The sequence below is a fragment of the Lonchura striata genome, chromosome 2 (genome assembly GCF_046129695.1).
Source record: "Lonchura striata isolate bLonStr1 chromosome 2, bLonStr1.mat, whole genome shotgun sequence".
NCBI classification, from domain to species: Eukaryota; Metazoa; Chordata; class Aves; order Passeriformes; family Estrildidae; genus Lonchura; species Lonchura striata.
Genome location: NC_134604.1, coordinates 36152730 through 36168229, shown reverse-complemented (window position 1 = coordinate 36168229; position 15500 = coordinate 36152730). Strand labels below are relative to the sequence as shown.

The following is a 15500-nucleotide window of genomic DNA, read 5'->3' as shown; positions in this document are numbered from 1 at the left end:
GAGCTCCGGGGCTGGGCGTGTGTTACGGAAACACCGCAACACTCGGCTGTGCCTTTCCCTGTTCCGAGCATAGCCTTCTTCACCTAACCTCTTTAACTGGCTTTTGGGCGGGTATCGATCTCAAAGTGCTTTTACTGAATTCTTTCTGCAAACTTTTCTCCCAGAACATTGAACGAGTGTTTGATAACAATTTTTGGTAAAAAAAATGCACTAGAATTATGGAGCCCGTCCTTTGCTTTGAACATCAATGTGTCTTCTTACAAAATTGATGTTCACAGCTTCTGTCTGAGCTTCAGTCCCGGGCTGCTGCCTTTGTCTTGTGCCAAGAAGCCAGTGCAGCCACCCACCCTTGGCATTCATCTCCATGCAGTAGTAGGTATCTAGAGGGACAGGGGAGACAAAATTCTTTCTGCTGGTGGGTCTTGTTGTTTGCTTTTCCTCTGGGTCAAGGAAAGAAAAAAAAAAAAAAAAAAAGTTGCCTTGAACTTGCTGTACCGCAACATTGTGTTAAACACATTAGAACTTTGCTGAGCACTGTAATCAGCCAGGCCAGCCTGTGATGTTGTGTAATTCGACTGAAGTCTGTAACCCTCACATGGTATAATGAGCAATTACTTCCTTGGCGGAAAATTACGTCCTGGTGAAACTGTTCTTTAAAATAACCTAAACAACTCAAACCTCAAAACATGAACTAGATGACCTCTTGAGGCCCCTTCCTGCCGGAACCATTCTGTGTTTTTGTGCTGCTGCTGTTTGTTTGTTTGTACAGTGTTTTGCAGGATGGAATCCTGGTTTTGTGCAGGGCAGTGATGCAGCCTGCCACGCTGGGGAGTGGAGGTGGGGTGAGGCACAGGCACAGGATCCAGTGGTGTGTTACAGCACACACAGCATGTGTTGCTGTCAGACTGCAGTGCTGGATCTTCACTTCCCCCCCGCCTCTCTGTGGCAACGTCAAATCAAATCTGCCCGAGCTCTCCTATCAAACTACAGATTACATGAAAATAGGCACTGGCAAACTGCAGAGGATGTTTTTAATTATGTCTAGTGCTTTTTTACAAATACGACAAGTCTCTTTGTGCAATATCTCTTTTATATTCTTTAATATTTTTTTACCTCGAATTGTGTAACAGTGGTAACTGCTATTACCATTTCTTCTCCACAGGCGGAGGAGGAGCTGAGGCACTAATACCTTGAGACCTTCAGTTTTATGCTTTTTTGATTTGCTGAACAGTAGCCCAGTTCTTCAGGACTTCCAGCAGTGTGAAATGTAATCACAGTGCATTTTGGTAGTGGAATGATGACTACTGCAGAAGGTGAATACTAATTGGTTTAGTTTCCTTTCTTATTAGGCTATCTGAAGTTATCCCCCTTGGCCATTAGGTCTGCTTACATCTCATATTTCTCTATACAAGTTTTGTCAAGGTATCAAGATGTTGCAAGGGGTTTGGATATGTAATTCTCATTGTTTCCAGTCATGTAGTAAATAGTGAAAAGGCCTGAAGGGAGGACACAGGTTATTTGATAACAGGGCCTGGTGACAGAAGATTTTTTTTCTTTTATCCTACTGCTTCTACATTTAGAGTTTGATTCTGTGCCATGAATGTCAACTCTGATATTTCTTTGATTAATCACACATTCTCTATCTCTTAAATATTGCTGATTTAAGCAGTGGACTAATGCCCTTTTATTACTCCTCACTAGTTGTCAAGAAGAAGCAAAATTACACTAGTGTGCATGAAGCAGTGAAAGCTGGGGATGTAGAACAGCTTGCATCGATGATACAAAGTGGAGCCAGTATTAATGAGGTGGATGTAGTTCACAAATTTACACCCTTGCAGTGTGCGGCCCACTCAGGAAGTCTGGAGGTAAAACATTACCTTTGTATAGGCATAGCTGGGCTTTGATAAGTCCATGTTTCCTTCTTTGGGAGAGGCTGAACACAACATTGTTTTGATCAGACTGAATCAATAATCTCTGCTTGTTTTTTCATATTAAATATATTCACCAAGGGCAGGAGTACAGGGCTTTTGATTTTATTTTTTTTCTTTCTGAAGATCCAGGCAATTTACCTAATCAACTCTACCATATTTTATGAAATCATTTGGTTTCTTACTCTGAGCAAGATATGCCTTATGGCCTTCCTTTCAGACTCATAACCTTCTTTTGTCTCTACTGCATTTTTTTCCTTCCTTTGAGACACCTAGAAAATCCTGTAGGATGTGTAAAATGTTCTGAAGGTGACAGAAACAGGTGAGAAGTGACATGGAAATATGTTCAATATGCTTACCAATGTCCCATGCCTCATTCTCTGCAGAAATAGTCCTAATACACTTTATTTTAATAAATGAGTGTTGAATAGTGGTACAGAAATCAGCAGGTTATTGCATTCATATTTTAAACTTCCAGAAGGACTGAACTGCTGTGTTCTGCACAACATTCTCCTTCTTGCAGCCTCCTTGTTCATTGTTCATGGCAGTCTAAACTTGAAGCAGCAAGGCCATTCATGTCTCAAGAGAAAATACGTGAAGTTCTTGCTAGATTCAAGAATTGCTAAGTGCAGAGCTGCTTCTGGAATGCAGACACACTGTCAAGAAAATGCTAATCATCATGTCAGCCCCAAAACCAGAGTGCTTACCTACCTTTTCTGCCTCTATAAGTTCTGCCATTTTCCATTTGACTCTCCTACTTTGCAATCAGTCTTTTAGACTTTATTGAATTACTGTCATCTGTTTGTCACTAATCTCCTTGGCAGAAATAGTGGAGGAAGCTGTAAGATGGCTTGATAAAAAAGATAATAAATCATAGTAATACATAATAAAAAGTTCTAACTGTTCCTCTAGCTGTCTTTGGATAGTTCATGAAGCTTTCCATTGCAAGCAATGGAAATCTGCAGGAAAAAGATGAATAAAACAAAACTAGGCCATGGAAGGATAAGAAGAGAGATAGGATTATATATGCCTAAGAAGCCTAATAAATTAAATGAGTCCATGATCTTTTTCCTGCCAATAATTTTAGCTGGAATCCATGTGATCATGTTTGAATTCTTTTTTCCAAAGCTTTTACCTCATGCCTCATGCCATGGATACTGTCACAGATTACATTTTAAATCTGGAAGAGTAAAATGAAAAAGTCATACTGTAACATTGATGCTAGGATCTGAATTAGTAGGTTATTTGCACATTTTGTACCCTTGGGTGAAACCTGGAAAGTATAACTTACCCTTATCTCCCTCATGCACAAATACATGTTTAAGGCACGATCTGGGGTCTCCTACTTCCATAAGGAAGTATTCCAACACTGTTTTTAAATGTAACTTTGATGGGTAAATTCTAGTTGAAACATGCCCCAGAGACACGATGTGCATAGTTAAATAAAAAGCCCTTTGGTTTTGTTGAGCAGTGCCTTCAGTGGCTGCTCTGGCATGGAGCTGACACCGCCCGTGTGACTGTGAGAGGCTGGACAGCGGCTCACCTGGCAGCCATCCGAGGGCAGGATGCCTGCATGCAGGTACTCGCAAGCAAAAGTTAGTGGGGCAGACCTTAATACTGGACAAATTCATTATGAAGATCAGCTGAGTGAGCCCCTCAGGGAGCTAGCTACGAGTAGCTCATCATGATGTCTTGACACGTCAAATTAAGTAATTTTCAAACCAGAGCACTCATTTGTGCTGTCTGTGCAAACAGATCTGGTTTGTGCAATACTAGACCCCTGAGGTCAGCCCAGAGTTATCCTGCTGGTCATCATAAACCATCCTTCTGGGAAATGTTTGCTTTTTCAGCTTGTGAAATGAACGTGTGCTTTGCATTTCTTCCAGGCCTTGTTACTGAACGGAGCGGACGCGGCAGCTCGGGACGAGCGCGGATGCACGGCCGCGCACCTGGCAGCAGCGCACGGGCACTCGTACACCCTGCAGAGCCTGCTGCGCGCTGGGGCGGTGAGGCTCCTGCCCGCCGTCCTGCCTTCTCCCGAGCACAGCTCTCCCTCCCTTAGACTGAGATTTAGGGCTCTAGATTAATTACTGTGGGGGAATCTATTCCCTGGGTAAATTTCCGGATTTTTAGGTTGTGATACACATTTAGGGACATGATGAAAAAATGTAGAGAGAATCAATAATGTGAGTAAATCATCTTCTGCTGAGGATGTCATTAAATGATGGTGGTGATGTTAATGTTTTGCAGTTCTAAAAATCTTCTTGAGTAAAGGAGATATAAACTTAAAAAAAGATGCATATCTAAGGAATAATGACCAATGCAAATCATTATGATGATAAAAACATGTCTAAAAATGCACCTTTTCTAAGTGTATTAAGTAAAAGCAAGAACCTGTGAAATGTACCTGTCTTGAAACTGGAACTGCACATAACGCATGAACTTTGAAAAATGTTATTTGGTTTCATTTAAATAATTTAACACAATGAACAGTGGGTTCCCCTATATAAAATTTGTCTTGTGTCTTCGGATTCAGAAGTGAGTGAATTAACCTGCTACTTTCATTTTAGGATGTAAATGTTTCAGACAGGAATAACTGGAAACCTGTTCATTATGCTGCTTTTCATGGTCGCTTGGGATGTTTGCAGCTTCTTGTTCGATGGGGAGCATGTGTAGATGATGTGGATAACAATGGAAACCTTCCAGGTATGTCAGGATAAATCAGATGTTTTTAAACCTTTGGTTTATGGTTGTTTTGAAATGTGATGATTGAGCATATTATAACTAATGCACAGCAGCAGCATTTCCTATGTGATTCCATGCAATCCACACAGATAGCCCATTTTTATAATGATGGGAGGATTTATAAAATCCAAAGTGTTACTCTGTTGGTGATAGTATTCCATTCACTTCCTGCTGCTGCTAGCAAGGATGAGAGCTCACAAATGCTGGGATGGGGAGCAGGTGAGCAGCATCTCCTGTGTGCCAGGGCTCTTCTCACAGGAGAAGGATAGGTGGAGGGTGAGGCAGTTTCAGCTGCTATGTATTACTTTTTGACTTTGATAGTGTGACGAGGTTCTGGTGTGTTTGCATGCAAGTTTTTGTATCCCACTGTTTCTTAATTGATTTTGTAGAACAGTTGTTCTCATTTTCCTGTGATTTCTTCATCTTGATTTCTGGAATACTGTTTTTTCTGGATTATCTGTAATTTCTTTTCATAATTATCAGTGTATTCACTTCAGCATAAAAATGTGATTGTTGCTTGCTTTTTGTATTTTTTCCATTATCCCTCTCCCTAACATACCACTGCCTCAATAACCTCTCTAAGCTCAATGGTATTGTTCCTGTCTTGCATTCTCCTTGCATCCTTTTCCTTTTAACATTTTCCTTCTTATGGTTTGTCACATTATTTGTTCCAAAGAGCATGTTTTTCTCTATAACTTGTATAGAGTTAATTTTATAAATCCCTTCTTAAAACATTTTACCCTCTACTATGGACTACTTACCTAGGAAACAGATAGCCATGCTGTGTTTCCAAACATGGGTCTTGTTAAAGGATGTGAGGCTCCTGCATCCCAGCAGGAGATGTAGCAATAAGGGGTCATGATGTGAGGCACTCTGGGGGCAGCATGGAAGGCAGCTTTATTTGCATTTGGGAACACTTCCCTGATAACAGACTTCTGTGGAGAGAAAGAAGATGCCAGCACAGAGCACTTAATGCTCTGCATAAAATGGTTAGTAGAAAACTGGTTTTGTTGTATTTTGACATCTACAGAAGCTTGATTGTCCAACCTTTGTTCTGTTTCATTTGATCATATTATCTTCCAAAGGAAAGAGGATATTTTGGGACATGGTTAGTAGCAGATTAGTAGAAGTACTGTGCAAACCAACTTGTCTGCTTGTGTAATAGAAGTGAACTTAAATTATCTTTACACACTTCAGCTTCAAGATTAGCTAAACTGTGCAATAATTCTTCCTAAGAGAATACTGAAAGAAATTTTTTGAGGTTGCAGTGCCAGGCACCTGGAACTTGAAAACTGGCTGCATCTTTTGTATATGTGTGTTACAGCAAGGGGTCTAACTATCTTTTCTAATTTCCTTGCTAATATTTTGGAAGGAAAAAAATTCTGTGGCTCATTCAATATACAGAATGGGCTGTGTTTATTAATTGAACATTTCAACTTGCTGTCTCTCTGTATTCATTTTTGGGCCACGTCCTTGCTTCATTTATTGCTCACACTAGTCAAACCTATTCTAAATATTTTTCACAGACACAGTTTTTTGACTTGTGAATATTGTTAGTCTGATTTTATAAAAGAGAAGATGAAACACAGAAGTTGGGGTACCAACAGATTTTAGGTATCTGAAAATGGATTCATAAGGGTTGAGTCAGTTTTTGACTAGCTAACTTACCTCTAGCATGGTACCCTTATTTTCCCTTCTCCCTGAGAACCTAACTCACTGACTAAAATTCAGACAATGGCAAAAACTGCCTTTGTTTCAGTGGAGCTCAGATTTTAAACAATCATCTGTACAGGGGTATTGTCATCTTGCTGTAAAACCAATGTCCATGACCTTTTAGAGCAATTATACTCTGCAAAGCTGTGGATGGTTTGGTTTGCTATAGAGAACCTGTGTGTGACAAAAATGAAGTGACATGGTTTTTTGGGGTCCTGAGTACATTTTTTGTTGATTATGAAGACAGTGAGATTCTTACCTGGAGACAAACAAATCCTTTTGCCTCTAAAACATCAGCCAGCTGTTACAGAGCATTTTCATGGAGTGATAGATCATAATAAGCATTTATTTGGCAAGTTCTTCTCATTAATGGGATTAGAGGATATTACTTACGTCAAGTGAGTCAGCTTGTGTTTGGTACTTCTTACTTTGTTGTAGGCCACCACTGTAGTAATATTAAATAAGTAAACCTCTGCATAGCCTTAAGGTCAGGTGAGGAATGTACCGTCAAATATTTTGTCCAGTAAAGCACCTATCACTGTCCTCATTTTATAGGTGGGGTAACTGAGGCTGTGATGCAACTTGTTTGTGGTGGCACAGTAGAGCCTAAAGCAGAAATGGCTTTAGCTCCCAATGAAGGACACTGCTTGCTGTCCCCCGCTACAAGGAATATCCCTGGGACAGCAGGGTCAGCGAGATCCGTGTTCCTGGGGAAGTGAGGCCCCAGCAGAGCACTCTGAGCTAGACCTCAGTGCTCTGTTGGAGTCTGTTTTGTCTCCTGCAGTCAGCTCCACCAGGGAATCATCTTTGCAGATCCCATCCTTGGCAGCTTTACCTCCTTTGCCTAGAGCTGAACTCTGTCCTGGGTGGGAGATGAACATGCACAGTTCAGCTGAGGCTGTTCTTCCCCTTGTGCAGTGTTGGATGGCTCATGTGCTGGTAGATGAGCCAGCTCTAACCAGTGGTGAGGGCATTGCTTTCTCAGTGGGCAGCAGGGCTCAGCTCTAGCACCCTTTGTTTCATTTGTGCTGTAGCACATCTGGCAGCAGTGGAAGGACACTTGCATTGCTTTAAGTTCTTGGTCGGGAAAATGGCCAGCGTTACACACACTCTGAAAGCCAGGAATGACCATGGAGAGACTCCAAGGGACTTGGCTGAGCGATTCTACAAAGATAATATTCTGCAGTATATTGATGGTGTCGAAAAAGAGGAGGAACATCCAGAGACACAGGAAGGTGAGTATGGATGAAGATACACTTAAACAAGGCATTATGTGTAATTCTGTAGAAGTGCACAAAGGTGTACTTGTTATTTCAGGTCTGTGAAATTAGTCTCTTCACTGTATGAGATGCCTGTAGCCATAACTAAGACTTGTTTAGTCAAGAGTCTGGTGAGCACTGCTGGGTACACAGCTGCATTTTAGCTGATTAAGTAGCATTATCCTTGCTACTTCTGAAGCGTTCAAACATAAGTTGCTATGAGAGAGGCGAGCTGTGAGACATGTTCAGTAGAACTGCTGGCATCTGTGTGGAAACATGTGCCTTTCATTTTCAGTTTTAGCTTTCCCAGTTCATGATGCTGCTTTCAATGGGGACTTGTTAGTGGTGAGAAAACTAGTGAGAAGTGGAGTAGTCAATATTAATGAGAGGAACGATAAGGGATCCACTCTCCTGCACAAAGGTCAGTAAGTATGATCTGTGTTTCAGCTTGGTACTCTTTGTTGCTGATTCATTTACTTTGTTTTTCAAGTGGCTGCTTATCAGATAAATTTAATGACAAACAGCATCTCATTTTTTGAGGTCTTGAAAAGGCAGCCCCAAACCCTGTATTTTGTAATGTATGTGTGCCTGGGTCACTTTGAAAACAATATAACCAAGCTCAAGTCAAGGAAAAAGAGCTTACAATGAAGAGAAATTAGCATCTAAACTGAAAACTAAGTAGCTCTGACATTTCTTTACTATTGCATATCGATATAATGTCAGGTTTGTTTGAATTAATCCTGATGTTCAGCGATGGAGAAAGAACAGATCAAGCACATGAATTCCAGCTTTGAGTGATAAGCAAGGCTGTATTCTAGCTATAAAAGTTTTTAATTTTCACTTAATTTAATATAACTAAGTAGTTGTGATTTTTTTTTTTTATCAGGCAAGATGTTGCTTTTAGAAACATCTGGCTGGCTAAGTATAAGAATGATCTGTACTGTAGCCTGGGCCTTTATTTTTTGAACACATCAGTACTGTGGGGATATGTTGTAAAAACCACAACAAAGTCATTTGGTAAGATGCTGTGAAGAAAGGTAAACCTCTGGTTGACACTTTGACATGTAGTGGATTGCTCGCATTACAGAAAAAATAGTTCTTTTGTGTTTGGGGTTTCACAGTATTGTCTGAAAGAAGAAACAGAAGATTAAAGAAAGAGGGAAGCATTATTATAATATGATTTTAACACGTTTCCTACATTTCTTTTTGACTAGATATATAGTAGAATTTAAAAAACATAATTTAAGTTCCTATTAAAATAACTGATAGGTAGCAATTTTAAAATTCCACTTTCTCTTCTTGGAATGATGCTGACCTACAGTTGTTTCATCCCCAGTGTTTACATGTTGATGATGTAACTTCATTTCCTTATCTCAGTAAGAAAACAAATATAAAAGATATCCAAAATGGAGTGCTGCCAAGAAATGGATTTATTCTTCCTTGAGAAAATCAGTGTACAGTTTCATCTATTCTTGCCAAATACCATCTTCCATAAGTGAGACATTGTTCCTGGCACCATGTGATGGGAGCAGTGGCCATGGAACATCATATGTGTTAGAATGCTGCTGAGAGGTGCTGCCTTGAGTGTCTGCCCCGTCTTCTCTCTCCTGCTTCTCTCTCCTGAGACAGCAGCACACACCATAGGTTGGGGCAGCCAGCTGAGTCTGACACCTGGGAGCCCAAAACCAGGGAGAGGTGACAGCACTTGGCTGCCAAACTGTCTCATGCAGGCCTTTCTTACTAGGGCAGCAGTTATTTGTGTGTCTTGTGATCTGTACATGAGACTGGGCAAGTTTAGTTTGGCTTGTGTTCAGCAAGAGCTGCCAGTGCATTTCTAGTACTAGAAAGAGTCACCAAACCACACTGCATGCTCTTCCCCAAAACTCTGTTTTACCCAAGTGATTGTCAGCATCTCAATACAGGCTCCTCTTGAAATAGGATTTCCCTTGCGGTGTCTTACTGAACCCAATTCTGACATGTCAGATAATGGCAAGAGGAGGACATTTTAGGTTTGAAACACTTCAATTGTATATAATTAACTTGTGTATGCCTTTCTTCCCTTAGCTGCTGAACAGGGGCATATCCATTGCTTACAGTGGTTGGTTGAAATGGGAGCTGACTGTGACATTACAAATGATGCTGGAGAGACTCCAAAGGATGTAGCCAAGAGGTAGCACTACATATCCTGTAGCTCTGGCACTTATTTACTTACTATTTGTGTATCAATATCATGTCAGCTTTGTTGGAATTAATCCTGATTTTCAGTGATAGAGAAAAAACAGATCAAGCCCATGAATTCCAGCTCTGAGTGATAAGCAAGACTATTGTAGCTATAACCTTGTAACTAAAAAAGCTTTTAATTCTCACTTAATTTAATTTTCTTTTTGGTGAGCTCAGACACAAAACAGGAAAACTAGTTCATTTGCAAGAGAACAGTTTTGAGCCCATGTGCTCACAGTTTGCTGTACAAAGTAAATGAGAAGCAGCAGAGGCCAGCTGATTTTTGCATTAATAAAAACAATACAGATTCTAATGAGATTCAGTTAGGAAACCCTGCAAAGGAAAGAGATGCCTGTGATGTAGGAGCCATTGCCATAAGATTCCATCGAGGCAGAGCTCATGCCATTAGAATACTACAAAAAGTAGACAGACAGTTGTAGTGTGTGTACAGTGCTTCCTTTAGTCCTGAAACCCCTCTGATAAATGGGAGCATGGATAGTTTGAGAGTTTCTACCACGTGCTTTTCCAGATTTTAACTGTTGTCTGTGCAGATCTGGCCATCTGGCGGCTGTGGAACTTTTGACACCAAGAACTGGAAACAGTAACTCTAGTGATGAAGAACTAGATGCAAACAACATCAAGTTTTTTGAAACACATGGTGTGGAAGGGAGTACAGATAGCAAAGAAGATTTAACCCTGGATAAGGCAGAGAAAAGGAATGCACGTGGTAAGCACTCTATTTTCATCATTCCTTATTTGCAAAAGTTATCAAGACATTATAATCCTAACTAGGACAGTTCCTGCCAACTGCTCTGATCTTTTTGTTATGAGATGGTTGACAGGATATCAAACAAATTGAAATAGAAAGCAAGCAGAAGGCAATCAGATCATAATTGTTAGACCATTTTAATCCATGTTGGTGCAACAGTGTTGGATTGCTATTTGTTTTTGACATCTGGTTGCTCTGTGGGTGTCAGGTGTAGCTCAGTGTTTGCTGAGCAGTGTGATTTCTGCTCTTATGTTTGTGAGACTATTTTCCAGCCTATTGGATTTCAGCATGACTGTCTTCTTGCAATTTACCTACCTAGAAAACTTTGTCTTACAGTAAGGGCCTATCACAAGATTAAAGAACTTCAGCGACTTCTAGAAATTGCCTACAGCAACTACAGACAGCTGGGGGGAGTAACTGAAGAGGAGAGGAAGATGAGAAAAGAAGAAAGGAAAGTTGAGAAGTAAGGTCATTCTGCCTTGCTAATGTTTAACTCTGTGGGGCCCATTTTAAATCCTGCTTTAAAGCTGATTTACACTCAAATTTGCATTTGGCCATTCTGTCTTTTCCACTTACCAACTTCAACCAGGCCAATACACATGAATTGCAGCAATTTGTCTGGCCATTTCTAAACTTCTACCACCAGGATCAGCCCCACAACACAAGTGCATGATAGGTCCATGATTCTTGTGCAGGATCATCTGTTCAGTCATCAGGTTTTTCTGCAGATGTGTGCAGTAGATCTGATAGGTTTTGGCTGTTTTGTTTCCTCTAAGGACGCCAAAGTCATGTATGCCCTTCAGGAAATCTGAAAACAGGCAATAGTCTTGGGATGGTTTGGATGGAAGTTTATATGCAGCAGAGATTATTCAGTGACTTGCTAACATTTCTGTTAATTGGCAAAATGTTTCTGTGCTCAAGAAAGGATTAGCTCATATCCAGACCACAGGAAAAAAATATCAGCAAACCTGCCTTTGCATGTGAAGCATTGTTCATAATATGTAATTCTCAATGTCTCTATTAAATAAAATGGTTCTGATAGGTTGGTCAGGTGATTTGATGGACAGACTGTCTACATTTCAAAGAAAAGGCTATCAAAGATTTAGAGATTTAACAATACTGCAGCCTCCAAAGACAGGCCTCTCTCCACCTTGGCCTGTCAAAGACTTGGCTACCCTCTGTTCTCAGTCTCTTTAGATAACCACCTCCATCATGTGTTTGGGCCAACCCAAACCACTGTCTGTGTTTGGTCACTGAGGGGAGACTGTCCCTGTCTGCGCAGGCTTATATGCCATCAAGAAGACAGCAGACTTAGGAGTCTGTGGATCTGGAGCAGGTAATATGTTTCACAGATTGCAGTTAAGTACTTTGTTTTACAGCCTTATCTGAGCCAGGAAACTGAGGTCAGAATTTCATCTGGTTCCAGGTCACTCTGACTCAGCTCATGCTGAAAGTCCATCTTGCTTAACTTGATATGTATACAGTAGGTAACAGACACCTCTGTCCAAGTTAGTTATCATAAGCTCCTTTTTCAACTTCTTGGAGAGGTGTAGGCACTTCCAGGGCATAATTAGACATGTACTTCAGGTTGAGATTCATCACTTCTAGAAGTGTCTCTCCTGGTTTTAGAGGAGGGTGACCAGCTTAGGTGTTGTTGCCCACATTGAAAGGTTTTAATGATGGAAAAGTCACTGTTGACTACTGACAGACAGGAAGGTTCATTTTGGATAGAGCAGCTGCTTGAAAACTAGCAATGCTCAAAAACTAGCTGCTCAAAACTAGCAATTAGAAGGCTCTGCTGGGGCTCTCTAAGGGGTGTTGCTTTCTGTGGCATGTTCAGGTGGCTAAACTTGAAAAATTGTGTGGTTCTCTGAAGGGTTTCTCCTACATGTGAAGGCTAGAAAGCATCCCTAGCCCCAAACTCTTCTTTTGAAAAGAAACGGGGCTTCTCAGAAAACCTGCCTACCCTTCTCAGGGTACCTATGTAGATAAATCCCAAGGTGCTTGTATCATAGGCCAGAAAAACACATTATTGATAAAATACTTAATGACAACACCATTTTGCTAGATGAAAAGCAGGAGTTGCTACTTGGGAAGGCCGTTGTAGCAGATTTTGAAGATTTCTGCTTTAGTCCAGGATTTTTGGCTGTAAGAGACCTGGTGTGAGTCACTTCACAGTGCTTTAACCAGGGCTCGTTGCAGGAAATTGTCACCATGGGTGTGCCACACGGTTTGGGAGCTGTGCCTCTTTAACTGGAAGCATGGAAGAAGTCAGCTGTTTCCTCAGCACAGGCCATTCTTGCAGTGTCAGTAAGGGTGATTGGTAGCTCAAAGGGTCCGACTCTGGGAAACATGGTAGGTCTTGCTGAGAGCTTTCCTCCTGTGTTGTCTGAATGCAGAGGGCAGGTATCTCCCCTTTGCTTTTGCTGATCTTCCATCCTTGCAGGTGTGATAATTCATCCTGATACATGAGAGAGCCACCGCAACTCCAGAGACTCAGTTTATGTATGAATTACGTGTGAGCTAAACAGCTCCAGGAATCTCAAATAATTTAGGAGCTGTTGAGGGTGTGACCAGTGAGATCTTGTGCAACTGTGTATAAGACAGTCATGCAAGCTGTCATCTGAGTATGCCTCATCCGTGCCTAAGCCAATCAATAGGAAGGATGTAGGAGCACCAGATGGGAATGAGAAGGCTGCCGCTGACCTTTCCCGAACGCTGTCGGCTTCGTGCTGTTTCAGTTTGACAATAACTTCGGCGCTGCCGGGGCGCCTCTCCCGCCGCGCCGCTGGAGCCCGGCGCGGTCGCAGGAGCGCGGCGCGGGCTCGGTGTGCGGGCGGGCGGCTCCATCTCGTGGTCCCGCCGCGCTGAGCACCGCTGGCGGCCCGGGAAGGAAAGCTGCTGCTCAGCGCTGTCACCAAGGCTCCGGAGCCTGAGCACAGCTGGCCTGAGGCGTGCCGCGCTGCTTTCTGCGTGACTGACCTGCTCCCTGGCAAAGGCACTGCGCCACGTGGAGCAGCCGGGGCAGGTTTGGATGTGCTTCATGCTCTGCTTTCTCCTTTGCTGTTGGCAGGGCTGTGAGGGAGCTGGAGGCGCAGCTGGAATATGAGCGAGTCAGGCGGGAGAAGCTGGAGAGCCAGCTGGATGATTACCGTGCTGAGATAAGACAGCTCCGAGAGGGCCGGGGGAAAACACCCCCCACCTCTGCTGCCTCCGCGGTGAGTGCCACGCTGCCTGCTGCTTGTGCGTGTTTGTTCCCTCTACTAGAGGGCACAGTGCTAGGAAATACTAGAGAAAATGTGCTACAGCTTTCAGCTTGGGACGCTGAAGTGAGCAGGAGCCCTGCCTGGCCTTGACACTGTCTCTGCTGTGAAAGGGTATCGGTTTCTTTCTGTACCCTGGCAGAGAAGCACTGCTGTTCTTCATCTTAATGTTCACCTAAGTAGTGGGCTGATCCTGAGTACTTCCATACTGCGTATCCAGTGACTGGCAGTTCCCCTTGGCTGAGACCTGGTGTCTGGGACTGGAATGGTGCTTCTGGAGAGGTGCTGTCACCACCTAAATCACCACCTAAAGGGCTACCCAGCCTGCACGGGTGTAGAGATCGCTACCAAGGGCCCCCAGAGAGGGACAAATTCAACAGGGACTTGATCCATGCTACAGTGTCTGAAGTCAGTCAGACATACTGAATGAGAGCCCAAGATCTCATAGAAAATTCATGCAAAGAATTCAGCCTGTTTGGGAAAGGAACAGTACGTGCAGCACTAGAAGTTCTCAGACAGGGGCTCTATTTTGAATTAAAAGTTAAGCTTTTTATATGATAGAGACATAAGAGGGAAGAGGACACCAACACTGCAAGCAGCTAATAGATGATAATATTTCTAATTTTTTACTTTTCACCTGTACAGGCAATAGATGATGGTGCTTCTATTCTTTCAGAGCATTTTTTATTTCCCAGACTATTTTCCACCTTTTTAGTCAATTGCCTCTGCAGTCCCTAGTTTTTGTGCTTCTTGGTGGAATCTCAGGCTCTGATGCTAGGTGCCACAGCTGTATTTCAGAGAGACCAGCTTCACGTTTTCAAGGATGTTTCTGCTTCTCAGCCTTGTGATTGCCAGGCTGGCAAACATTTTCTCTGTCAATATTTTCCATTAGGCAGGGTGGCTTTATTTTTTATTTATTTTTTTTTGTGATTTTCCCCTTCTAACCAAGCAGTCTTTCTGGCTGAGTGACTGCTACAGCCAAGGGACCTTCAAGTCTCACACTACTGTGCTGCCATCCCATGCCCCAGGACTATGCTCTGCCCTCAGTTTCAATCACAGTATTCTGTGGTTACTCCCAGATGTAGATTTTCACATCCTTTCAGTGGTTACTGTTTAAGGCTGCAGTGTTGCTTGTTTCAGGAAGCTGAGACAATGGCCAAGTCTTGCAAAGACGAAAATAAAGAAGCAGTCAGCGTGCAGCCCAGGAGGAGTGCAACTACACTGAGGAACAAACCTCAAAGGAGGGGCAGCAGACTGGAGGTACAAAAGCAATATTCCAGATGATGCGAAGTGTTTGCATAGCCCAGCTCCACCAATGAGCTGTGGGTCTCTACCTTTCACTGAGCTGTTTGTAGTTCTCTAGTTCTCTGGCCTAACAACATGAAAATCACAGACCCTCATAATTCTGAGGAAAGTATCTCCATTCACTGGTCTATTTTGTACTGCCACCTCAGGATGGAAGAAGTGCACATTACCTCCTAGCATATTCGGTGTGGAAGCTGAATAGTGGATGATAGAATTACTTCTCAGCTGCAGAGAGGTGCCAGGCCCCTTGATTTTCATCTTTAGTCATTCCTAAAGAATGCAGGAAGCAACTCCTTTG

General features: G+C 42.4%; 1 protein-coding gene across 1 annotated transcript; it reads left to right on the top strand.

The window, feature by feature from the left end:
* Positions 1 to 1135: 1135 nt before the first annotated feature.
* On the top strand, positions 1136 to 15196 carry ANKRD42 (ankyrin repeat domain 42). Its single transcript, XM_021544962.2, is given in 13 exon segments — positions 1136 to 1313; positions 1702 to 1865; positions 3400 to 3507; positions 3815 to 3934; positions 4499 to 4634; positions 7421 to 7621; positions 7941 to 8066; positions 9710 to 9815; positions 10417 to 10592; positions 10971 to 11097; positions 13708 to 13852; positions 15038 to 15069; positions 15071 to 15196. Coding segments are annotated over 13 exon segments (1512 nt in total). The 5' UTR covers positions 1136 to 1294; the 3' UTR covers positions 15123 to 15196.
* The last annotated feature ends 304 nt before the right edge of the window (positions 15197 to 15500 follow it).